This window comes from Genypterus blacodes, unplaced genomic scaffold (assembly GCF_046128005.1).
Source record: "Genypterus blacodes isolate CSIRO-AG114 ecotype Tasmania unplaced genomic scaffold, CSIRO-AGI_Gbla_v1 ptg000099l_1, whole genome shotgun sequence".
NCBI lineage: Eukaryota > Metazoa > Chordata > Actinopteri > Ophidiiformes > Ophidiidae > Genypterus > Genypterus blacodes.
In genome coordinates, this window is record NW_027466903.1 from 2,667,339 (window position 1) to 2,693,742 (window position 26,404).

Here is a 26,404-nt window from a genome sequence, read left to right on the forward strand (position 1 = left end):
AAAATCAAGCTGGATCTAGATCAGTTGAGTGGCAGATGCCTGCAGGGTGTCTGCTTGTCTCTTCTTCTTCTTCTCCTTCTTCTTCTTACTCCTTCTCTCTCATCTCTCTCCTTGTTTGTTACGTATTCTCTCTTTTTCACATGTTGAAACATAAACAGTATTCATGCTGGTTTATCTAATGTGTTCCATCTCTTTGCAGCAGTGGGAAAAGAACACAAATCCTGAAGTGAAAGTACTCAGGTAAGGCCTACATTCACAATTCTGATGAGTAAGGTGTTAGCAGATTACTGTAGTTGAAGTGTAGTTGTAGTACTGAAGTACTGATTCACTTCACATGCTTTACTGTTCAGCACTTAAGCCCAAGTAGATTTTCATAATCAATATATCTATATCCTTATTATAACCTCTTTCTATCTGTATCTATCAATTTCTATCAATCTTTCCATCTATCAGTTTCTGTCTTTCTTTATTTCTCTATCTTCTCCACATCTCTGTTCAACCCTATATGTCACTTTCTTTCTCTCCTCTGTGAACGCAGCTTATTTACTGCAGCTCCTCTGAAACAACAAAGTTTTTATGATTCAATCTGAGAGTATTAACCTGCAGAGAGCACATTCTCCCCTGAAACACGAGAGAACACGTTTAGTGCAGTATGGTACTTCAGGGCCGTACTTGAGTAAATGTACTTCCTAATCTTCCATCTCCAGCTCTCACTAGCTGCCTGAATTGAGCATGGTGACATCAGTGCAGGTCTGGATCTTTCTGGTAACCCTTTGGTTTTAATGCGTTTGGCTCTGAATCTTTGCCTGATGTGGAGATTTTTACTCTGTGATTAGAAAAAACAATCAGAGGAAATGTGTGGATCTGTTGTGTTTCCCTGCAGAGACGCCGGCCCTTCAGACAGACGGTAGCAGTTTGCCGTCGTGACGTGGCAGAATCGATAACAAGATGATTTCCACATGACTTTTTTTGCTGAACTCTTGATTACGGGAGCATTTCCCTCTCATCTCCTCCTCGCAGCGAGGCAGCGTGAGCCAGATCTGTTAAGCCTGTACATTATGATACAGGCTGAGATGTATGGAACTATGGAACTGCAGCAAAGGTTCACACCCAGGTTATGATGAGCTCACCCGCCCGTGAGCTGCCACCATATTCATCCTCCGTCCACTTTGTTATCCAGATGCAAAAAAGGTCGATCAGGTTAGAGGTTAAAAGGTAAAAGCTTCAATCAAGTCCTCATCGTGCACTTCAGTACCGCGAGGAGGAGGAGGCAGCACCGCGCCTCCTCCTCCTCCTCCTCCTCCTCGTCAAACATCACAGCGTTTGGGTCTTCCACCTGTTGTTTTTGTTGAACGAAACACTGTGAGATCAGCACCATCTAACAATAACACAATCTGTTTTCCTGCTCATTAACATGTGACACATCTGTTTTTGAAGCAGATAAGTGACTAATGAGAAACCCTGAACCTGAACAGATTATATTAAACACTGAAACCATTAGGTTAAGCACTTCTCTATACACGGGGATCCTTATTTTAAAAAGGTTATTTATTGATCGTGACAAATGACGAGGAGGGAATTATTCCAGAGTTTAGAGTCATTTTTAGGATTATTTATGAGATTATCTATAATCCACTTTACGGCGGTGTGAGAGTTGCGTTAGACGAAGTAACAGTGAGATACACTATGTTATGTATTTTCAGATACAGGGTGGAAAGCTAGCTAGTGTTGGGGCTTGCTAGGAAGTGGCAGTGAGGTAACGAGATGATTTTACATTGAGTTTGAATTTCTAGCCACTCTGATGCATTGAACCTGCATTACATCATCCTCAACAATTAAGTTGAATGTCAACGATATCAAAATTGCCCATCAGAGTAATTGGATACGAAATCGCGATAGGAAATGTTAACATATGTAAAAAGTTTAGTCAGGTCACAGAGGACAAACATTAAAACAGAGTATTGGAGTCTTTCCAGACGCCGGCGCTGATAAGACGAATGAATGTTCTGAAAGTTCTGACTGCATAATCGACCAATTTTCCTTGAACAATCTGTAATTTAGGACTTTTATGTTTGCTCTTGAAACTGTGCAGCGTATTCCGCCTGAGAGCAAGTCTTCTATCTTCTGTGAAAAAGGCTGAAAGGCCAGTGAGGATGTTCTGAATGCAGGCCCACAGCAGCATCGCATCATTGTTAAATATGTTTGTGCAAAGAGAGAGGAAATGCTGGATGGCGTCTGATTTAAGCAGCCTCGTAGGCGACGCACGCTCCCCTCAACAATGTGCTGCAGCCAGATACCTTATTAGCCTTATTATCATTAGGCCTCCTGATCAGACTCCTCCAGCAGATTGTTGTCCTTCACCTAACTTTACACTTTATCACGTAGACACAGACCGAGCACGTGCCGCCCCTCCCCCACGGGGGTTTGCGGCGACAGGAAATGCTGTTTGGAACGTGAGAGAATAATGTGGCGTAAGACCGCTGGGTGGGCTCTGTTCTGACAGGTATGGCATCGTCTTCGCATTAATGAAGGCAGGTGAGGAGATGAAGCAGCAGAGCCGTGAACCACAGCCAGGACTCCTGCCTGAACTTTACTAGGGCAAATTGTGCTCCATGTTTAACCCCTTGAGGTCTGCCAACATCCCTGGCACCCAGACCATTCTGCATAAATCTGAGGCTCTAATACAATAAAGCTGGCTGTGTAATGTAATGCATTTCCAATCACAAACTTACACACAAACAAAATACTCATCGTAGTAATCCTTGTATTTGTGCAGTGAAGTCAGACTGCTTATTTGATATATAATAGATTCTATTTAGGTGTCTTGGGAGTCCATGTCAATTGGGCTTTCCTCATAAAGTTTGATCGTTTAGAGCCGCGGTGCTTCTGGTGTTTTAATCAGGGTAAGGGAGTGAGAGGTGCTGCTCCCTGACGTCCACCCCGGAAATGTGGATGACGCTCGTGATAAACAAACCCCATGCTGTGAAACAGTGCTACCTTGTGGTGTTGAATTTTTATGATCTTATACAAAGCCGTTTCCCGCCACATCCATGAGTCGTTTCATGTCGCTAGTCTCCTACAGGTTTAAGTTACACTCTTTCTTCACATCATGCGTCAATGTCGGACGAAAATTCATCACTGCCTTCAGGTGGTTCAGGTGCGTCTATCTATGAAAACGTGTGATTAACATTTTTTTCTGTGTTGTGCAGCGCTGGCATAGCTGATGACCTGAACGTTAAATGCTGCCTTTCATCTCATTGATCACCAGGCTATAGGCTACTTGGGACCCTGCCAGCACACCCACACTCCCAGCATGCAGCAGGATTGTACGTCAGGGGCACCCCGAGCACAACACTGCAGGATTCCAGGTACAGATGCTTTCAAAATGTCACAAAGAAAGATGGCACATGTGTGAACCCTGATCGAAAGTGAAGGCTTTCCTTTTATAACTGTTAGGCAAAGTGTGTGTGGGTGTTTGTGCGTGTGTGTGGTGTCCTCACAATAAAGGAATCCTACCTGGCCAGGAAAGCAGCCTTCACATATGGCGCTTTGATCAGAAAGGCCGGTTCATCTTCACCTTCAGGAGGACGTCACAGGATGCTGATGATGCTGCACCGTCTGAAGGAGACGCAAAGGAAGATGAGCTGGAGGAGGAAGAGCAACAAAGTCATAGAAGGTAAGAACACCATTTTATCTCTTTAGGTTTGTTTATATCAAGGTTGAGCCAAACCCCCATCAAGGAACCGTTCAAAGTGATTTAACAAAATAGCAACAAAATGCTCCATCTTACAAAACTAAAACTGTTTTGACAAACTTTCCCAATATCATCAAGAATCAAATCGCCACATTAGAAGCTGCCATGACTCAACGTGGTGTCCAATACAAAGTGTGTAGTGTCATGCTTTGTGTTCTAGTGGTAGTAAAACTCATTCAACTGAAATATTCTTGATTGAAGTCGATTAATGATGAAATTCATTGTGAGCGTTTAGGTTAATTACTTTGTAAGATGAAGGTTTCATTCAGCATTCTTAGACTCACAATCTTGGCCTTATTGTGTTTGTATCATAAATAAAGAAAATTGAAGAACTCAGTGACTCTCCATCCTGTGCAAAGGTTAGACAGAAAGAGTTTAGAATCTGTCACATGTCACAGGTCACAGGTCAGATGTCCCTCAGGGTGGTGGATTTGCATCTGTGGAGATTTGATTGCTGACCTCAGTATTCCTTTCAATCTTGGCTCTGGCCCTTTGAGGAGAGCGTCTCCGGCTGCTGCTGCTGGTTTAACAGCCAGATGAAGCGTTACTGTGGAGGAAACGTAACAAGTAATCTGTTTCCTGAGTAATCTGAGTATCGAGCCCCGATGCCACGTTTGTGGATGACTTTGCGGCGACCTCTGTAGCAAATGCCCCCCCCGCTTCTTTCTCAGAAAATGGAAATGGCTTAGCGCTATCGCCGTTGCCCCGGCAACCATCTGAGTCCCCCATCTCGCGGTGGAGAAATGAGTTCTGAACAGGCTGGAGAGAGGCAGGGATTAAACATGATCCTGCGGATGGACTGTCCATCAAACCCACAACCTGCCCTCCATTTTTTTTACCGCGTTGCCAAAAAAAATTTAAGAAAATTACACTCAGAGAGCTTAGAAATAGGTGCAAATGATGTGCGAGTGCAGGAGTGTGTTATAAAAGTGATAATGAATGATCTATTAAAGAGTGTTCAAAACAAATCTGTTAGGCTGCAGCGGATTTAGTGGTGGTCGTTATATTCCAATGCCAAGAGGCGATGGATTAATTTAATTAGCCCGGCGAAGATTAATGGCGACGCATAGGCCCTGTGTAGATAAGGCCGCCCACTGTTAAGGCTGCCTTATTCCCAACATACATGTGGGTCTAATTTGGCGTGTTCGGGGGCGTGGTGGAAGGCGAACCCTCCTCCATCCAGTTCACCTTGATCTTATACATTATAGACTTTAGATGTGACCTAAAGTTTAATGACAGAGATTAATGGGAGGCATCAAAGTGGTGTAAATGCTCTTAAAGCGATACAACACAATTTTATGAGCCTGGTGTGCTTTGAATGGACCCTTATGGATCCACGCTGTTATTTCTTCTACCTAATCTTCTTCTTCTATTTGTCCTCACATTGCCCTGCACCCGGAAGTTACTATAGGTAACATGACAACATACAGAGGTTTCAGGGTCAAAGGTCAGAACATATTAGTATCTAACTGAACTTACAGCTTCATGTAGAGGAGCTTTTAGAGGCTTCAACATGAGGGTCCATTCAAAGATGTTACTGAAAAACCTAAAGTGAATTTGTTTTCGACATTTTTTCTACTGAGCTTTTTGATAACTTTGTGCTGTAAAGGGTGAGCTAAATAGGATTTTGCTGCACATTGTGAGCTGACCCAGTGTCTTCTTCAGCAGAGGGCGTAGTACATATACAGTAAAGCCTTAGAACTCCTGGGTCAGGGAGCTCCACCGACCTCACAGAAGCTCTTATTGTTAATTCTCCCCCTTTGTTATTCACATTTGAACATTTCTTGGGCCTCTTAATGCTGCGATCATTAGTTCATCCTCAATTCATTTCAAAGTAATAGATGTATTTTATACTCACCAGTCAGCTCATGACTGTTGTGGAGTAAAATCACTAAGCTGCATAAAAAAGTGTTTGGTTTAGTAAATAATGAGTCCAGTTTAGTCCAGATTACATTTTTCTTGAACACGAATTTATCAACAGAATTAAAATAGGCGATGAGAGGAATGAGAAATTTAACATGTTAAGTGTAATATCTGCAGCCTACTTCTACTTTTACCACAACATAACAAAAAATTGCAGATTTTGCAGTAAAATAATACAAAACCCCTTTTACATCATCTTTAAAATATATTAATTTTGACACATGAATTCGTAGTGTAATATTGACTGATTTGGCCTCAGGCTGGACTGGAGTGTCAGTGTAGTTCCTCTGGGTATCAGATTAACCTTTATTGGTCTGAAAAAGCCATAATCATAATCGATGACAAAAATGATTTCTTAGTCAAGATGGATTATTGGATACAACAGCCGAACAGCCTCAGATCAATTAGCTCCGTGTCTCCTCAACGCAGTCTGTGTTGAGTTTTTCAACGTTTAATCTGAAACGACAAATGAAGCATCACGTGACTGTAACGCATTACTGGTGCCAGGCTGGCAAGAAAGAATGGAGGAGAAGGAGCGTAAGAGAGAGAGAGAGAGAGGGCGGGGAGCGGTGGAGCAGAGAGAAAGAGAGAGAGTCTCAAATCCAAACTGGCTTGACCTCGTGCAATTTGATATTTGCCTCTTTGACAGTCATTTAAAGGGGATCTGGAGAACCCGATAGCCGGGGACTTACACCCCTCCAAAGGCTTTCGGGACACTTTAGCCCGGCTCGGCTCGGCCCTGCCGCGCCACTGAGTCGCCAGGCGGGGTGTAAACGTTAAATGTTCGCTATTTGTTCTGTGGATTGCGAGGAAAATCAAACCGAGTCTTTCATTCATTCTTTTTTCCTCCTCCTCTTCTCTCTGCCCCCCCCTCCCCTCTTTCAGCCTCCTTTCTTTTCCAGACTCCAACCCCACAAACAGCCATTGACTAAAGCGGCTTAGGGAGCCTCCTAATAACGAATTAAAGCAAAGGGAGAAGTTTGCAGAGGAAGGGGAGGAGGAGATGTTTAGCGCTGTACAGACAAAGAGGCCTGACGCGGCGGAATAGGAGGTTATCTGCCACCGCGGCGGCTCCTTATCACAGGATAAATATTTGTGTATCATGACCCAAAGGCCTGTAACGCTTAGTTGTGATTGATCTGCAGGCTGATATACTGTAGCTACTGTACAGGAGCTGCAGCCTCCACGCGGGGGGTCGCTGCGCCGTTTATTGTCCCAGAGATGAGGGAGATTAACTGAGTGTGTTTTTAATAAAGCGCAGCTCATTAAAGTCGCAGTGCATCATTCCCCTGCAGATAACAGGCAGGTTGCATTGTGGGAGGAAGCATGTCGGCCCCCTCAGCCCCCCAGACTCGCATCTCATTAAGCTCATCTGCACATCTCGGTGTGTCCGGGCCGCAGCATCCAGGCCCCCGCGGCCTGTTCCCGGGCGGACAAAAGATGGAGGTTTGGCTTTCACACGGCTGCTCCGGAGCGCAGAACGTGATCCGCTTGTTCCGCTTTCATGTGAAACCTCACCAGACTCCCACTCCAGTCCAGTCCAGTCCTGTAGCAGGATTATTCCATGCAGGAGCAGGGGAGGAAGGGAGGGGGAGGGGGGTGCCTGGATACCCACCCACACCGCCTGTAAGTGTCCATCCCCCGGTCTGTTTGCCATGGCAGCGGCCCCGGTATAAACCCGATAAACATCTGGTGACGCTGCCAGGACATCAGAAAATGAGGGATTGGAGAGAAGCAGAGAAAGTAGCAAATCATAATGAGAATAAAGAGAGAGAAGAGAGAGAGAGAGAGAGAGAGAGAGAGAGAGAGAGAGAGAGAGAGAGAGAGAGAGAGAGAGAGAGAGAGAGAGAGAGATGCTGATCAGCTAATTACAGCTGCAAATAAAATGCAAATTTATCCTGGCACTGCGCGCGCGGCCAAGTTTAAACAGGACTCGGTCCAAAAACTCAGAAATGTAACCGGAAGTGAGCCAGCTGATCATCACTACATTATTATTATTTTTATTATTAACTTGTCTTACCTTACATCGGTCACTTATTTCAAATCAATTGATTATTATTGTTATCATTCAAGTAGATTAATTACACAAAGCCGTCAATCATTGACAACAATAACAAAACAATTTATCCGTTTTGTTGTATTTATTAGGTGTCTTTATTCTCATGTTTTCCCAAATGATTATGCATTTTATTTTTTACATAATCTTCATTATCGATTAATTGTTTAAATGCGCGTTAGTAATGATTAATGATGATGATGATAATAAAAGATATCTATATTAATATGATGATAATAATAATGTGGAGTTTCGTGTCCTTCTTGGACATTATTTCTCTCATGCATGCCTCCATTATCCTGCGCTATTATTAGCCTGCACATTGTGGCCACTGCTCGTCCTGCCCCCCCCCTCCCCCCCCCTCCTCTAAAGAAAGAGAGAGAGAGAGGGAGAGAGAGAGGGAGAGAGAGGAAGATGGCAAAGCGTCCTCACAGCACTGACACCGGCGATGCTCCTCGTCTTCCTCCACAACAATCCGCGCTGCCCACATTCGTACGCAGCCCGCCGCCGTCGTCCTGTACCGTGATTAATGATCCATCGCCCCCCCCCGCAGATTAATCACGGGGAAATTAAAAAGCACCGACGTGCCCGTGAGCCTCGGCACAACGAAGGGGCCCTGCACGTCAGGTGGGTTCGGGAGCGAATTAGCTCCGTCCCGATCTTTTTAGATGCAAATACTCGCTTATCTCCACTTTGCTGCTCTGTTTCCAGTGTTTATGATTAATTATCTCTTCTTGGTGAAAAATAAATCAGGCGAAATGAGGCTCCCGCTGACTTCGGCGGCGCGCGCGCACACGGCAGGTCGACGCCGTTAATTTCAGGTTGAAATTGACACACTAATTATAGCTGCTGGAACACTAGCAGGCCAGATTATACCTCTCTGCTTTATCAGATCCCCTTATATTTTACCAATTAAAAATCGTAAAGGCATTTCATTGCCCCGGGATAAAAAAAAATAAAATAAAAAAGCAGCAGCAGCAGCCTCCTCTTCCTCACACGGCCATCACTTTCCCCCATCAGATTCATTGTGATGTATTAGATGCAATAAATTATCCCATGTAACAAAACATGGCGAGCTGAAAGGCTGATAATCTGCAGAGGCGAGATAAGGATTCATTATTCCAAATCATTATGAATCCGGCGCTGGCTGTGACTTCTTTCTTAATCAGCCTCTGTGATCCTGGATACGTGAAGGCAGCAGATAAGAGCTGCAGTCGTTTATAATTCTCCCCACCTCGGCCTAATATTTTAAAATAAAATCGCAGGGAGAAGCCGCCGTAAAAACACACGCGCGCGCACACACACATACACGCGCGCGCAGTGGCTTAACGTTGGCAGGGCGCACAGGACGAGAATAATAAAACACATGGAGGGAAATAAATAAGTAAATGAATAACACGTGACCTGTGCGCGGTTATTTTGGAGGTGTTTTGTCTCAAATTAAGGTCATCCTCTTCTTCGACGGTTACAGCGGAGAATCGTGTAGGCGCAGAGAAGAAGAGATCGGCGCTGCGCCGTTTGTTGCGCTTATTTGGAGCAGGAATCGTTTAATAGCGTCGAGGCCCGAGTGCCGAGCGATGAAAGCGGCCGAGGGGCTGATTTTACGCGCTAACGGGGCAGAAAAGACACGTTACGTTACAGATGAGGCACCGGAAACACGCAAAACAACAATGACAACAACAACATGCTCAATCAATCCAGGGAACCACACCTGAGCTCGCTATCCAGGTGCACGTGCCGTAATTGATTGATCGGTTATTAATCGTCTCTGCAGCTGAGATCTGAAACATCAAAGTGGACGCGTGAGATAATTGATCTGTAGCGGAGTTCGTGTCAAATTCTACGTCAATCGCGCAATTTCATGTCAGCTGCTGCGGCCTGCGCACGCCTCTTCCTCTCTCTCTCTCTCTCACACACACACACACACACACTGCAGAGGATGTTTATTAGCAATTATTAATTATGAAATCGACAGACTTCTGAAAATGCGCTTGGCTTTCTTTTCAAATACTGAATAAATTGAATTTTTAGTATTTAGTATTCCACATATAATTGCAAACCAATGCAACAACGCCAAATTGATTCTCGTTATTTTCCTCGTAATTAATCTTTCTATTGCACCAATAATGCGCTATAATTATCTGTGGCAAAACTGCTATTTTCCATGAGCTTCTATCAAAGCCATCAGTGTGCGCATATTAGCTTCACCTTTACATTCAGCGCTAATAATTCCTAAAATAATCACTTTATTTACGTCCAAAGCAGATTAATAAATCATTACCATCTGCGTGTGTTGTGATGTAATTCTATTTAGGTGTTGAAATACTAATTCCATAAATGAAAGGCTCCGCTTACGCTGGAAATGCTGAATTATTCATTGGTTTAAAAAGACACATTTGGCTGTAGTGAGCGTTTGTAAGTTTATACAGCGGAGGTTTGCGCCAATTATCTTTAATTTATTACCTTAATTGAATTTCTCCCCCAAAGATAGATTTGGGTGTGATCAGTTTACACTCTCCTTCAAAGAGTCAAGGCGCAACATGAGAGAGAGGGAGGGAGGGAGGGAGAGAGAGGGAGAAACAGGGAGAGAGAGAGGGATACCAAAGCCTCCAGCATCCTCTCTCTCTCCCCCCTCCCTCTGTCTCTCTCTCCTCTCTCTCCTCTCTCTCTCCCTGCATTTCACAGGGTGGAGGATCGGCTTTGCGTAGTGTTCCTTTCAATCACCCGTGGTGTCAATAAGCGGGCTTCTAGGCCTCTGTGTGCTCCGGGTGGAAGATGCATATGTGAAGCTTTGCCATCACACAACAACCGCTAACACCGCTAAGCTACAACGCTACAGTGCTACAGCTCCCGAGCCTATGGAGATGAACCATCTCACATTGTTTTGGTGAGGATGCGCCTCAATGTGTGCAGGCCTCGATGCTGCAGGAGGAGACAGTGTTTAATGTGGAGTCCACCATCTTGACCATTTCTCCTTTGTGGTGGATAAGCGACCTCTCTCTCTCTCTCTCTCTCTCTCTCTCTCTCTCTCTCTCTCTCTCTCTCTCTCTCTCTCTCTCTCTCTCTCTCTCTCTCTCTCTCTCTCTCTCTCTCTCTCTCTCTCTCTCTTCTTCCAACACAAAGGAGGTGCAGCGTTCAGTGCATCACACTGTACACACACTGCTGTTATACATCCAGATGTAAACGTCTGTGTTACAGCTGTATGACGTTGAACCAGATGTATTTCATTTAGTCATTAATGTAGCATCTTCACGTGATGGTGTCATTTGGGCGAGTGAAGGTCCTGCACGTGACAAGATTTGATACCTCACTAATCGAAAAAGTTGAACTATATATTGCATTTTTGTCCCAAATTTTAGATTTGAAATAAGATGCGCTTATAATACATTTTTAAAAATCACAGAAATCTTTAAAGAGGCGCTCAGGACGGTGTTCCAACTAATCTAATGCATCTCATGTTTAACACTCTATGGTGACTGTATGGCCATATGAGGCGTTTTTATTTTCATTTGTTTGATCTATCTACTGTCCATAATTATCCCTGATTCCTCCCCGTGCAGCGTCACATTTGCTTTGTTGTTGCTGTGACTTGTGACCGACCCGGAAGCGCCTCACTCAGTGTGCAGCGCAGTGCAGACAGTGAGAGGCCGCCTGTGGTTGGCCCGTGTACGTGTGCAGCCGGTAGCCAGCCTGGGCACGTGCACGCGCGTAATTCAGGGTGCGCGCACCACAGTACTCCCTCTCTCTCTCGCTCTCTCTCTCTCTCCCCCCCTCTCTCTCTTAATGCCATCGGCGCTTCCATCTCTATGTCACTCTTTCTTTCTCTTCACATCTGCAGAAAAAACGCCTGGGCTCGTCCATCCTCCACTACAGGTCAGTAAACATTTACATTTCCTCTCCATCTGCGCCGCGTTCTGACCGCAGCGAGCGTGTTTGGGGTGTTTTGCCCCCATACGCGCCAAACCCGGCGGGCAGAGCGCTCATGAATGACGGGAAACTTTTGTGAGCGGCTGCGCGTCGGTCCGGCCCGGTTCTATGGCCAAACGTGCGATAAGAACCGAGCAGAATCTACCGCAGCGGTTGTGTGATCGCAGCCCCTGGCACTGTCCCAGCGGCGGGCATGCAGGCACCGTTCACACGCCTTCATGTCTCAGTTTAAAAAACGACTTGAATGTGGGCTTCATCACCCGCAGCGACCGCCATTGCTGCCGTTAACGTCGCCACATTTGCGGCTTCACAAAACCGTCGGTTAGGCGGCCGGTGATGCAACAAGAGCCAGATTCGCGGTCGTAATCGTCGCTGCCGTCCGGTTTGCGCCTCATCTTCATATTTGTGCCTCACACACTCCTGAAATAGCGCCATAGATGAGGTGTTCTAATGACCTATTACCGCCGTGAAATCGATATGATTACCTTGCCAGCGGCTCGTAAAGCAGAGTTGAGGGTGCTGAGGGTGCTGAGGGTGCTGAAGGTGTGTCTCCCCCGTCATGACTGCCCTCCATCTCGCCTCTGCTCATATACGTGTTGATTGGGGTAGCAGCGTGTCCGTGAGGATGAGCCGGACGTTAAGGGCGAAGGCGTGAGGGCCGAGAGAGAAACGGGGAGCATAAGGTGCAGGAGCTGGGGAGACATTTTTTTAATTATTTTTCTATTGATGAAAAAATATGTATTTTTCTGCGATGTTGAATGGTACAACTCGGTTCTTTGGTGTTATTTAATAAACGCGTCTCCCAGGGTCGTTTTGTATATTTCTGCGCCTCTAAATGAGCTTTTATACGCAGAGCTCTTATATGGGTTAATAACACCAAATCCCTATTAACTGTTCTTTTATATTCAATTCCTATCGCACTGGTTTAACTGTAATAATTAAGCACGTAAATAAGCGTCACATTCTCTTTCATGCAGATATTTATTCTACACCGATTTATTGATTTGATTTGTATTATCAGTTTTCCCCATCTGAGCAGCTGCAGCTTTTGTCCCGCTTCGTGTTTACGTTCAGTGATAATAACACAAAGGGAGGTAATAGCAATATAATCTAATCTGGAAGCAATTAGCAAAAAAGCGTAGAAATACATGATGATCGTAAAAGGAAAAAAGGCCTGAAAGTTCAATGAGCGATTACATCAACCGACCCACGACGCTCTGCTGTTCTGCGTGCTGCTCTGTGTGCTGCTCTTCTCCTCTGCCCTTTACTCTCGGTTGGAACGAATGACACAAAAACAAACCGAGTCATGCTGTTCAGACACTCGAAGAAAAAGGCGATTGATCACATCGGCTTGGTGTCATTTTAGTCATTCTTGGAAATCAGCCTCAGTTTTTTCGAGTTTCAGTGTCGAACAAGCAGAATTTCACGCCCGCGTTTGGTTCTAAGAAGCCGCGCTGCTTCACACGTTGCTCGCTTATTCTTGAAAAGACTAAAGAAAGCAAAGAAAGGCAGTGAATGACTCACACAAGAGCAGACCTGCTTGTTTCTAACATTAAAAGCTTCTGTTCTATTACGCCGTTATTCTCTTCGCCGCGCCATCCGCACTGTTTAATCATCCACGTACACACACATGTCAAACACCAGCCCGTTAAATATCTACACAATGAGTCTATTTCACCATGATGTCATATAGGATATAAAAGTGTTCATTTGGCTCATGTGGAAATTATTGATCAAAAGTAAAATAATAAATAGAGAAAAGTAATCACTATTTTTTTTAAATATCTAATAAATTAAAGGTTTTTTTTCTGGTGATAATATTTATTTTTGAACAACGTCAAATAATTTTGATTTATTAAAATACACTATTATTTTTTTATTGATATTAATATTATCGTGTATTAGATGATGTTGTTATTGTTTGATTTAATCTCCTGGCCTCTGATTAATCATCTGTAGGGAGGAAATTATCATTTCTGAGAGGGAAAAACAGAGATTGTAATTAGTGATGATGCCTGGAAGGAAGCGCAGGAGCGAGTAAACACCGAGCCCTTATCTCACACACACATCATCATCATCATCATCATCATCATCATCATCGTCGTCGTCCCTCCCGCGCCGCTGCCAGTGGAATAATCCACCGGTGTCTTCAATTCTGAGCCGCGGTATAGAAACAAACTGTCGCTCGTCTTGTCTTGATTTGAATCGGAGTTGGCTGACATCATCACTCAGGAATGATCTGCGCCATCAGCAGCTCGACTGGCCCCGAACCAGCAGCAGCGGCGCTATTTGGAAGACATTTACTCCAAAAATAGACTAATGCTGGAGCTCACTCACACACACACACACACACACTCACACACACACACACACTCACACACACACATACGGAGAAAGAGATCTGAAACCACGACACTTCTGAGATTATATGTGAGGACTTTTCAGAGGGTTTGAGTCATGTGAGGGCTTCTGTCTCGGGCACTTTCAGCCCTCCAAACATCCAGTACACAAACACAAACATCAGGCGGGATTCCGGGCCTCGTCCGCCGTCACGCGCCGCCTCCATATAAACGGCACTTTGTGGATAATGGCTCCGTGATACTTTTTCAAGAGGATAATTACACGAGTGCGCTGACAGCTCGACAATGGCAGCGACAGCAGTTTGCATCCAAGTTCAGTCTCAGGTTTGCCTGAGTGGGGAATGCGCCGCGTGCCTCTCCAGGTGGGCTGGGGAGGAAGAGGAAGAGTGGAAAGCGCGGTGCCAAATCCTCCCAGAATAACCTCACATATAGACATGATACCCAGAGAGGCTCTAATCTGTAATAAATAATCCTAATGAATCAAAAAATAACCCCATCAGCTTCACCTGTGACTGATCAGCTTGATTGATCTGGCTAATCCATTAAATTGACACTCCCTGATTTTAGACGGGCTGTCACGGGATCAGGGTGACATGCGTGCGCGCCCCCGCGTCCCCGCACGCACGCAGAGTGCCAGAGAGCTTCATTTCCTGACTGTTTACACCGCGGTGACGTCACATCCAGCGGCGTCGCCGAGGCTGCCCCCCCCCTCCCCCCCACCTCCCAACACACACACACACCGTATTCTACTATTACACGCTGCCAATCTAAAGATATACGGAGGAGCCAAAGTGGGAATACGACATTAAATACTTCCCCAAGGATCAACATCCGGCGACCCCGTGCCTCCATTTTTGCTGTGCGGTCAAGTGGAATAACACACGCACGCATGGTGCCGCACATGTGCGTGAGTGCAAGTAGAATGTCACGGTGCAGAGGGTGAAAGGGTTAAATGAGTTTCTTCTGGCTTTCGTTAAACAGATGAAAGGATGAAAATCGCGCAGAGGCAAATCACTCCCTGCGCGCGCGATCCAGTTACATTGAATGCGGTGTGTTTTGAATAAATGATGACAGGAGACAGTGTGGCGCGTGCGTTTGTCTGCGCGCGCGGGGTCTGTTTCCAACGCGGTGAGTTTGCGTGAAGGGAGCAGCGATTCGTTTGTTTCTCTGTATCTGTTCATCTGGAGAGAGAGAGCGAGCGAGCGAGTCTGGGCCCCGCCGTGCCCCCGCCTCAGTGCCTCTCAGTCGGCGTCGGGGTTGTTGTTTTTTGTGGATGTGCCATTAGAATAATGTGTGTGTCACCGCGAGGGGACGCACTGTCACAATTTTAAGAGCCGAATTTGGCCGAGAGCAACAGGCTCTGCTGCAGCCTCTGTGTGTGTGTGTGTGTGTGTGTGTGTGTGTGTGTGTGTGTGTGTGCAAAGACAAAGAAATACACTACATGAGTATATATACTATATATATATATATATATATATATATATATATATATATATATATAGTATATACACTCATATCCTTCTTATTTGCATGACCGATTTCTGTGGTTACAACATGGCTACATATTATTTTAAATTCTAATCTTTTATTCATCATGAATGCCTCCTGCATAGGCCCACATGTCCCCCTCCGTGCTCAGTGTATAGCTTTAACAGGCCCGCCAAAGCAGAAATAGGGTGCCTGAGTATAAATGTACACATTTCTACAAGGTCGTTGATTTAAGAAACTTGTGCATCTCTGAGGGTCCCCGTTATATTCAATTAGGACAAGCCCCGCCCCCTGCTGATGACACTGACAGACCCTCCTTAAGTTGCGTCGCGCCACAGCTGTCTGCAAGCATTGAGCTGCCTGGCGCCATCCTGAAAGAATGCCTTCACTGTAAAAAAAAAAAAAAAAAAAAGAGAGAGAGAGAAGAAAAAAAGAGGGGGGGGGGGCTGGAGAGAGAGAGAGACGGAGGTAGAGCAAGGGTGAGCGAGCCTGAGCCACACACACTCACAGAGGGAGAGAGAGAGAGAGGAGCGGAGTTAATGGAGAGGGCTGCAACTGCGCACAAACACAGATTTGATCAGTGAGTTGAACTCTCCGGCGCTGGTCAGTGCGCAGCAAAGCCGAAGCCCGCTTCTAGCCCCGCACCTCCGCGCAGCCTCCACGCCGCTCAGCTACTTGTTGAGCCCGGGCTGAACCGCGTTGTCAGCCCGCAGAGGAGCAAGTTCAGGAACTCAGCGTGGGACCGGATTCCATTTTGGACGTATTTATGTGGCAACACCTCTGTAGCGTTTGGTAATGTGGGGTATGTGTCGCGTTTTTTAAATGACTTTTCTTTGCTTTTTGAGAAAAAAAACAACCGGGTTAGATTGACCAATTTTAGTCGTGAATCTGTGAACATTTTTGAGAATTTCCAGAAACTAAGACAGTAAATTCTTCTCTGTCTCCAGGTGATCGGAAGCAACCGCGGAGCCTGTGGATTTAACCCCGAAAGAGGTGGATTTTGGACAGATTCTTTCTTATCTTGTGACTTGTGTCGGTTTGCTTCGGCGTGCATGAACATTTGCTAAAAAAAAAAAAAAATCAGAGACACAGAGAGACAGACAGAGAGAGAGAGGAAAATAAGACAAAAGCGATGGAAGTAAGTGCGGACCAGCCACGGTGGATGAGCCATCACCCCGCGGTGTTGAACGAGCAGCATCCCGGCTCGCATCACCCGGGCCTCGGCCACTCGTACATGGACCCTTCGCAGTATCCCCTCGCTGAAGATGTGGATGTACTGTTTAATATCGACGGACAGGGGAACCACGTCTCCCCGTACTACGGGAACTCAGTCCGGGCCGTCCAGAGGTACCCTCCTCCCCCTCACAGTGAGTATATACACACGCGGCCTGCCTGCCCAGGCCTTTCATTCAAAAAACAACTAAATACACAATTAAAAAGATATTATTACCGTCCAGTAGCTCCAGAAATATAAAAGTCTAAGAGCGTCTCTATGGTTATAATGTTTAAGCTGAGAGTTTTCTATATTTTCAGCAGTCTGAGTGCCTCTGCTGCTTGAATTCTGCTTTATTTATGAACATATTTGCCTTTTATTTTATTTAATGCAGACAGATGTTAATTGTTGATGTGTAATTTTCACAACAAACCGAGTCCCACTCGAGTTATTCACCTGAGCCCCAGCTCGTGGATTCAGTTTTGGCCTGAGTTGACGCGACGTTGTGAAACCGAGCAGTGCTCACACACACACACACACACATACACACCGTCTGACTCCTGTTTGTCCTTGGTATGTGTGTCGGCCAACTTGTTTCGATTGTAGCGTAAATCTGCCCAAAGTCTCATTCGAGAGCAAACGGCGACACTCGGCTGAGTCACACGGCAAACAGCGTTTTCATCCATAAACCCGTGATGTGCCACCCGCCTCTGGATCCAACCCTAACTCGTCCCCATGGAAACGAGTAGACGTGTTTTTCAATGGGCATCAACTTGTCATTTCTGACCGCATGCAAATTATTTTTTATGTTACCAGTACGCGCGCATACACACCACACATACACACACTCACATTTTCAACTTCCTCAATATCAATCACACCGCGCTTTGTGTCCCGCGGAGGCAGAGTTGATGTCAATATTTAATTTCAAAAACTCCACCAAACGATCCGTGTGTATTTTGTGAGGCGTAATCTACAATGTAAAGCAAACAGCTAAATGTTGTGATATATTGATCAGCTGTGCTTCAGATCTGCTGACTGAATGTTCAGGCCTCTGGTGCTCTGCCAGGAGTAATACTACATCACTAAATGTGTCTTATTTGCAGTGTATTTGTCCATGTGGTGACGTGTTGCCTCTTGTCCCGCTCCCCCCGCAGGTAGCCAGGTGTGCCGCCCGTCTCTGCTGCACGGCTCCCTGCCCTGGCTGGAGGGCAGCAAAGGCATCGCCCCGCACCACAGCACCTCTCCCTGGAACCTGAGCCCCTTCCCCAAAAACCATCTGCACCACGGCTCCCCTGCCAGCCTCTCCGTCTACCCGTCCGCCTCCTCCTCCTCGCTGTCCACCGGTCACTCCAGTCCTCACCTCTTCACGTTCCCTCCGACCCCGCCGAAAGACGTGTCCCCGGACCCGGGCATATCCACGGGCTCCGGGCGGCAGGAGGACAAAGAGTGCATAAAGTACCAGGTGACCCTGGCCGAGAGTATGAAACTGGAGTCGGCTCACAGCCGGAGCGTGGCGTCCTCCTCTGCCCACCACCCCATCGCCACATACCCACAATATGTCCCCGAATACGGCCCAGGCCTCTTCCCACCGACGAGCCTGATAGGTGGGTCCTCTTCTAGTTATGGTTCCAAAACAAGACCAAAAACAAGGTCCTGTTCAGGTAGGAGTGCGCTTTATTACATTCCCTTTGATCTAACATGATTCCACACTTTGCAGCTTTAATGACAGACATGTTTATAAAAGGAATGACCCATGAGCAGTTCATTCATCCCTCATGAGTGACGAGGCCAGAGGTCAGCCTGTGTCCAGTGGCTCCTATAGGCACCTCCAGGCTGCCTGAAACGCCTTCACATAGGAATAATGACAATAATAATAATAATAATAATAATAATAATAATAATAATAATAATATTAATAATAATAACAATCTAACATTATACAAACTGACAACAAGGCTTATGACATTTCAGATTTCAAAAATAGATCGAGAAAATATTTTGACATTTACGCACAAATGCTTATATTTATCTCTATTAAATATAACCACAGTGGCCCAGATGAGGAGAGAGTTTAGTGTCAAATTAATTGAGGTCATTTTATTTCCCTCCTCCTCCGCCTCCTCCTCTTCACTGGATTCTAACAGAGACAGAGGAAGCGGCCCTCTGCCCCGTTTATATGTTTAACGTAATCCCATTACTGTCAGGCCAGTGCGCGCCACAGTTGCATTGTTTACCCAGACTGAGAGCCTCAGAGCACCGGAAGCTGCTCGTTCATTCACAGGGAGTAACGGATGAACCGGCAGAGGGAGGGGGGGTTCCAAATTGGAGGGGTAATTACTTTTTTAAGGTTATTGAAAGCAGTTTTCAGTAATGAGATTAATATCAGTGGCACACACACGCACACACACCAGTAGAAAACAGTGGATTAGTCGATGCATATCATCGGGATTATTCAGCACCACACAATGCAAATGAAGGATTTTAATGCCGGGATAATGTGAGATAATGTGCATTTAAAGATATTTCCGAGCTGTTAGCTTCATATTGTGGGTGCAGCGTGTGAGCTTCACGTAAACGCCATATTTTAAAGAAAAAGCATGAAAGCTTCCCGGCATGCAGCGCTCTGAACCTCTGAGCTGCTCTTTGATTCGGCTGCCAGCAACAAAAAGGTCCAGGTGTGTGTGTGTGTGTGTGTGTGTGTGTGTCTCACGTGTGAGTAGGCCGGACGCGTCCACGGCTCTGTGAGGAAACGCAAAGAGGCTCTGCGCCACACAATAGCTCAGTGTGCGGGTGTGTATGTGAGTGAGTGCACAGCTCCGTGTTTCACTTTCAGACCCCCGCAGTCAGTGTGTGTGAGTTTGCCGCACACCTGTCGGTGTCACTAGAGAAGTGCCAGTCAAAGCCAACACACCTTCAAAACATAGGGCCCAACCTGCTACAACACACATTATTATTATTATTATTATTATTATTATTATTATTATCATTGTTATTATTATTATTATAACAATGTAATAATGTTTCACCGACCACAGTGGATTTTTTTTAAAGTGAAAAGTCCAGCATGAAGGCGTTATTGTTACATTTCATTACATACATTTAAATGTTTTATAGCTATTTTAGCTGTCAGATGGACCTTAATTCACCTTCGCTTTATTCACCCATATTTGATGTGTTTTGATGATTTTATGAAGATTTAATTAGAATTATTTTCTTATATTATTCATGTTATACTGTATATTGTATATATATTTAGGCTATTATGATTAATTACCATTATTACTTTAATTCTTGATAATGACATTCTGTAATTTTGACAGTAATCCTAATTAATAATAATAGTGACATGTATTTATTATATCATTGTTTATCATCCTCATATATTTATTCTTATTCTAACGTTTCTATTTGCAGTTTAGATTTCAGGAGAAGAAGTAAATGACTCACCTGAAAGCTGTCTTCATGTTTTGTGCGTGTGTGTACGTGTGTGTGTGCGTGCGTGCGTGCTCTTGCAGAGGGTAGAGAGTGTGTGAACTGCGGGGCCACGTCGACCCCCCTGTGGCGGCGGGACGGTACGGGTCACTATCTGTGTAACGCCTGCGGACTCTATCACAAGATGAACGGGCAGAACCGCCCCCTGATCAAGCCCAAGCGGCGGCTGGTACGTCCGCACACACACGGTCTCTCCATTGATGACATCTCCGTCTCTCTCTCTCTGTTTCCCCCTATCCAGGAAGAAGTAGGCCTATTAGCTGCAGGAAATTGACTCGTCAAGTGCAGGTCTCTGCTTTCAGATATACTACATAGACACAGTCAGAGTTTGTGATGCAATGCTCTTTTTGATCATTTCCCTCAGTTCCTTTGGTTCTGTTTGGACTCTAGGCTCTGGAGATGCATGGCTTGCATTAAAGCGCAAACTGACATTTTTCTCCAACATTTGGTCTATTTTTTTCTCCTTTTTTTGCGATTCGACTGAAGCTATTTTTCGCAGCAGCATATATCAGGGGCGGCCTCTCTCTTCTCTTATACGAGCTGCAAAGGAGACCCCCCCCCCCCTTCCCTCCCGCCCCCCGCCCCCCTCCCGCCCCCGCCCCCCTCCTCTGTCTTCTAAAAGATGAAAAAAGGGAAAAATGAAAGAAGAGACTCGAGCACATGTGGCCGTGTCCACTCCAGCCCATACACACACCCTCTCTCTCTCTCTCCCTCTCCTCGTCTAATGTGCAAAGCCGACTTCCCAGGAAAAGGCTGCCGGATATCTGAGCAGCACAGATAAGTCGCTTTTAACAACACAGCGCGCTTCCCCAGTCTAAACACGCAGCCTGGGGTCCCGGCCCAGCGGCACAAAGGCAGAGGCACAGGCAGAGGCGGGGGATTGTTTAGCGTTCGATTCTCTGCCGGCCGGGGATGGTACGACTAGTCTGACCCCTTGTTGGTTTTATTTATAAAGGGCAGAGATAAAAAAAAAATCTATTTGGAGCCCGAAAACTGACACCAGAAGTGACGTCATGTTGATATGCTGCTGCTCACCCCATAAGAAAATAGAAATTAAGGAAATATTTAAATCAGCAAAGAGCGAGAAATGGAATAAAAAAGATTATTACGATATTTTTGTGACCCGGCCCATATTAAATCACATGATAATCCATATGAAAATGATATTTTGATTCCAATAATCTAACGGTTTTATCGAAAAACCGCGAGAAAATGACGATGAAGATAAGGCGGGAAACAGAGAGAGACGTTTCTATTGAATGGTCATACACACAGATCACACATATGGAGTCATAATCGGGCTCTTTCCCGCCTCGGCCTGATTGGCTATTCACAGCACGCGCCCCACTGAGGTGATTAGGCCCGCGCGGTGATGATTGGAAATCCCGCTTAGAGATAATGTAGAGAGATAATGTAGTTGGTCCGCACGTGTCCTCTGCGCGCGCCTGCACATCGATCGCGCTCTTCTTCTTCTTCTTCCTTTTTTTACACAGATTACAACATCAATGTCAAAGCACTGCAGCAAACTGAGCACTGAGCAGATCTGCAGCTGCCGGGATTTGACCCCGTTTCCCGTTTGAGTTTGATGTTTTAATTGGCGTGTTGCGCCTTTTTTTGCGTGACATTCTTGTTGGAGAATTAAATCGATGGGAAATTCAGGAATGTTTTTTTTTTTTTTTTTTTAAAGCTCAGTAACCGCGATTTCCTCTGGATTGTTTAAAGCGAAGCAGGTCACGCAGACACAAACACGGCCGCTCCTCACGCACTTTAAGGGGAAATTTAATCAGATTTAATAGCTCCATTTCAAGGCCCCGCTGTTATGTCCCGTGTAAATATTTATTCAGCAGGAGGTGTGTGTATGTGCCCGGTGACGCTATTTATAGCGCCGAGTCAAAGCAGCTCTGTTTGGCCCGTTTCTCTCTTTATTCCCATCTAGCCAGCATGCACACAGCTAGAAACCCCTACAAATAAACTCTTCATCCACTACTGTCATTTAATGAGGTTTGAGTGTAAGAAAGTGGAATTTGCGGTGTAAATTACCGGAAAATTCCCAGTAATTTCAGTGTAGGAGCAAAACCCCCCGCCTCCCCCCGTGCTTCCTGTTTCATCCGTTTCAGTCTCTTCAACATTTCCCGGGAGTTTTAGAGTTAGGATGAAGTCTTTGCCATGAATGGTTAATATCCGGTCACGTGACGCTCTTTTGCGGGCCTCTGTGTGTGTGTTGTGTGCAGTCCGCAGCCAGGCGAGCGGGGACGTCGTGCGCTAACTGTCAGACGACGACGACGACGCTGTGGCGGAGGAACGCCAACGGGGACCCGGTGTGCAACGCCTGCGGCCTGTACTTCAAACTGCACAATGTAAGTAATAAACCATGATATGACCTCTTCCTCCTCCTCCTCCTCCTCCTTTATCCCTGCAGATGATATCCAGGGCACCTCCATAACAAAACACAGCAGCATTAATATGATTTATCGGCAGTATGTGTGAATGTAAAACAGACCTGCAGCCACTCTGCTCTGGAACATTAATGAAGAAAAAAATTCCATTAATTTCCAGGCTGATTTTTCTTTATCTTATTTTATTATTTCTGACCCTGTGGTTCCATGGGGGGACTCGGGGGGACTCGGAGCCCCTCAGTAGCCCTCAGTCTGACCAGCAATCCACCTGATTCGTTTTCCTGTCGGTTCGAGCCTCACCACATCATTTCACAAACCTCAATCTGAAGACCCCAGGGAGTCTTTCACTCCCCCTTCCCTTCGCCCTCTCTCTTAATCAAACAGCCATTGTACTTGAAAGTAATAACACTAATAACCACAATAACGGGTGTGAAGGCAGCTGTAGGTAATATTTTCCCCTCTCGCTCACAGACGAAGGGCTGAAGTAAATCAGATAAAGACCCCCACCCCGCCCGCCCGTTTCCCCCTCTCCTCCCTGTTAAATCACTTTCCCATGTTACTGTTGGCAGGTCTCTGCGGCGGCCTGCACAGACGCACTCGGGTCGAGGTTATACGGCCAGAGAAGAATAATATTTCCCACTCACCCATTAGCATCTGAACCGACCCCGACCCCGGCGTAATTGTGAAATTAGTTTATTTTGGTAAATCCAGACTTCTGTTGGGGCTTTCTCCCTTTGAAGCGAATTCCACATTCTCCACGGAGAGTTCAGTAGAGCCCCGCCCCCCCTCCTCCCCCACTGGCCCTCGTGCATGACCATAACACCCCATGGTAGCAATCTGTTGTCCCATAACCCTTCGCCTCAGATAAGACGGCTGTGAAAACACAAACGTTGCCACAAACACACGGCCTTGTTAGCACCCAAAACAAGCGCAGAGGGGTTTTGTCACATTTCCGTCTCGTCTGTTGTGTCTTTGAGCGTGTCGTGGGGCTTTCACAAATCTGCATGCACGCGGCTTTGCAGTTTTTGAGGTGGTTTGCAGGGAGGATGTGAGGGCCTGCGCACCCTGTTCCACAGTGGTCATTGCTGGAAACGTGGCTGGGCTCGGGGGGGGGGGTTTGTTTGATGAGGCTGGAGGCCTCAGAGAGACACGGCAGACGTCTTGGCATCAAAGAGTGTCGCGGCAAAGAGGGGAAGGTAGAGAAAGTCTACCTGTGTGGAGTCGAAACCACATCAGCTCCCTGCCCTCTGCTAATCGCCGCTCTGCTTAAAGAGTCAGCGAAAAGAGAAAAAAACCTTCAGTTCCTCAGACGAGTGAAGGAGAAATCCCTGTTCCAATTTCCCAGGGAAGAAACGCTCAGAAAGATCAGGAAGCCAGCCGGCCTCATCCATCTCCCATCATAATCCTGCCTACAGCCGGAATTCCATCATCCGGCTCCCTTTCCCGGCTAAATGTATTCTGGAATACAGCAGCTGGCCAGGAGAAGGCCGCGCGGTTGAGGAGGGGGGGGAGGGCGGTGGGCGGAGAGGGGGACTTGGCCGGCGGCGGCGGCGGTCGTCATGGCGGCGCGTCTCTGTGGTGGACTTGACTCTGTGTTCGCTGCCAGCCGCTCCTCCTTCTCTGCTTTGCACACAGTCGCTCCTTCTTGCCTCTCGTTGTCTTTCTGGCACAGTGGCGGCTTCAGATGCCGTCCAGCTCAGAGGAATCAAACACACGCACACACACACACAAACACACGCGTATATATAAACAGTTGTGTGTGTGTGGACGGGACAGGCAGGTTTCCTCTGTAACGGATTCCATTATGACTCATACTCTGCTTTATTTTGACTTGAGTGCCTGAAGCTTTTGTCTTTGTCTGTATATGAAAATGTGTGCAATGTATAAAATATACAAGAGTATCAAAATATCATATTAAAGTACTCACACACACACACACAGTGTCACACCTTCACCTAACATTCTGTTTGTGTGTAATTTGGACCCTGAGATGAATAAAAACAACCTAAACGACTTTTTTAAACCTTGAATTTTGACGTAAAGTGACCAAAAGTAAAACATCTTAACATTTGTATATGTTCGTAAGAAGAAAGCTGCATATGTGTGCACATGAGGGATATGTTTGAGACTCCCATATCCCATAACAAAATGGCAATAAGTAGCAAAAGATCAACATTGTTGTTTGTCTGTGTGTTGTAAAGTTCAATCAGATGTTTGGTGGACGTTTCGTTTCCATCTGACTGTTTGCAGACCCTAGACATTGATTTGTCCAGACTGTAAAAAGCAAATGTGAGCTCAAACCAAAATACTAATCTGGCTTCTCTCTGTCCCCCCATGAGAGCAGATCAACCGACCTCTGACCATGAAGAAGGAGGGCATCCAGACCAGGAACAGGAAGATGTCCAGCAAGTCTAAGAAGAGCAAAAAGTCCCAAGACAACATGGACGACTTCTCAAAGAGCCTGATGGACAAGAGCAGCTCCTTCAGTCCTGCCGCCCTGTCCCGCCACATGTCCTCCTTCCCACCCTTCTCGCACTCCGGCCACATGCTGACCACGCCCACGCCCATGCACCCCTCCTCCAGCCTCCCCTTCGCCCCCCACCACCCCTCCAGTATGGTCACGGCCATGGGCTAGGTGGCCCCCCCCCCCCTCCTGCCGACACCACTGCCGCGCCCTTCCCACCGTTTCCGCCCCGACCCCCTCAGTACCTCCGCTGACCTGCTTCTGCAGCCCCTGAAAGACGAAGACGCCGCTCCTCGGCACCGCCCCCTCACCTCATCGCAGACTTTGGTGCGAGACAGACGAGCTTTACCTTCCTGCGCCCTCAGTTCTCTCTTATTTTTATAAAGATCCACACGTACCTCTGCGATACGAACACGCCGCTGGTCCAATGGCGAGGCGAGAACATTCCCCCCTCCCCCAATCCGCCGCCGCACAGACGCTGATTCACCATCCGGAGTTCCATTTGTGTACAAAAAAGCCATTTTTCCACACGCAAATATCACAGAAAACAACTCTCCTCCTAAGACAACGCCCCCCTTCTTCCTGTTTCCCAGAATGCCCCTCCCCCCCACACAAACGTCCCCACACCCCACTCTCCTCCTTGGCGGAGAGATGAACGTTGAATATATTTGTACAAATTGTATGAAATACAGTACATTTAAATGAAGACTTTTTAATTAAGCAAGAGGAAAAAAAAAAGGAAACTTGCCCCTAAGGAGGTGGAGAAGGGTACGAATCACGGCACGGCAGGCGGAGAGAGAGCGAGAGAGAGAGCCTGGAGGGGCAAGGAGAGGAAGAGGAAGAGGAGAGAGAGAGCGGGCAGGCCTCTGTTCTGCCTGCTGGAGATGTGTTGCATTAAGTTCAAAGAGCGTCTGACCGCCGGCGACTCTGTGTTTATTTTGTTTTCTTTGGATGTGCTATAGGTCTCGGGCGATTGGTTTGTGTTGACACGCGCACGCACGCACGCACACACACACATACACTCCCACACTGCACACACACACACCCACACACTGGCACATGAGCTCACCTGAGAGACTTTGTTCCCGCCCACAGATTATATGCATTGTGAAAAAAAAGTTCCTGTATTTGTTATTTGTATGTAAAAAATCAGAGTACCAAAAATACGAAAGAAACAAAGATGTAGAATTATTTCTTTATGTTATGCAGACTGAATGGTTGTAAAAATTTAATAATAATCACTAGTGTAAAATATGACTGCTTTTGTTTCGTAATTTTTTTTCCCTCTTTGAAAATAATAAACTAGTTTAATCTCTGTTGACATGTTA

General features: G+C 46.2%; 1 protein-coding gene across 8 annotated transcripts; it reads left to right on the plus strand.

Annotated features, from left to right (window-relative positions):
• The first annotated feature begins 1,277 nt into the window (after positions 1-1,277).
• gata3 (GATA binding protein 3) lies at positions 1,278-26,404 on the plus strand. 8 transcript variants are annotated; one of them, XM_076159843.1, is made up of 9 exons: positions 1,278-3,157; positions 3,269-3,368; positions 3,508-3,676; positions 11,572-11,606; positions 16,456-16,875; positions 17,879-18,385; positions 20,240-20,385; positions 22,448-22,573; positions 24,957-26,404. In XM_076159843.1, the coding sequence occupies exons 5-9, from the start codon at positions 16,641-16,643 to the stop codon at positions 25,245-25,247; spliced, it is 1,305 nt and encodes a 434-aa protein (XP_076015958.1). In that variant the 5' UTR covers positions 1,278-3,157; positions 3,269-3,368; positions 3,508-3,676; positions 11,572-11,606; positions 16,456-16,640; the 3' UTR covers positions 25,248-26,404. The 8 variants fall into 8 exon arrangements, with proteins under 8 accessions (XP_076015958.1, XP_076015959.1, XP_076015961.1 ...); XM_076159844.1 differs by lacking the exon at positions 11,572-11,606; XM_076159846.1 differs by lacking the exons at positions 1,278-3,157; positions 3,269-3,368; positions 3,508-3,676; positions 11,572-11,606; positions 20,240-20,385 and adding exons at positions 15,962-16,310; positions 20,458-20,504.

Excerpts from the sequence above, each read along its gene's own strand:
- gata3 (XM_076159843.1), top strand. The coding sequence starts at position 16,641 with ATGGAAGTAAGTGCGGACCAGCCACGGTGGATGAGCCATCACCCCGCG. Across the intron at positions 18,386-20,239 it reads AAAAACAAGGTCCTGTTCAG|AGGGTAGAGAGTGTGTGAAC; the intron begins GTAGGAGTGCGC and ends GTGCTCTTGCAG. Across the intron at positions 20,386-22,447 it reads TCAAGCCCAAGCGGCGGCTG|TCCGCAGCCAGGCGAGCGGG; the intron begins GTACGTCCGCAC and ends TGTTGTGTGCAG.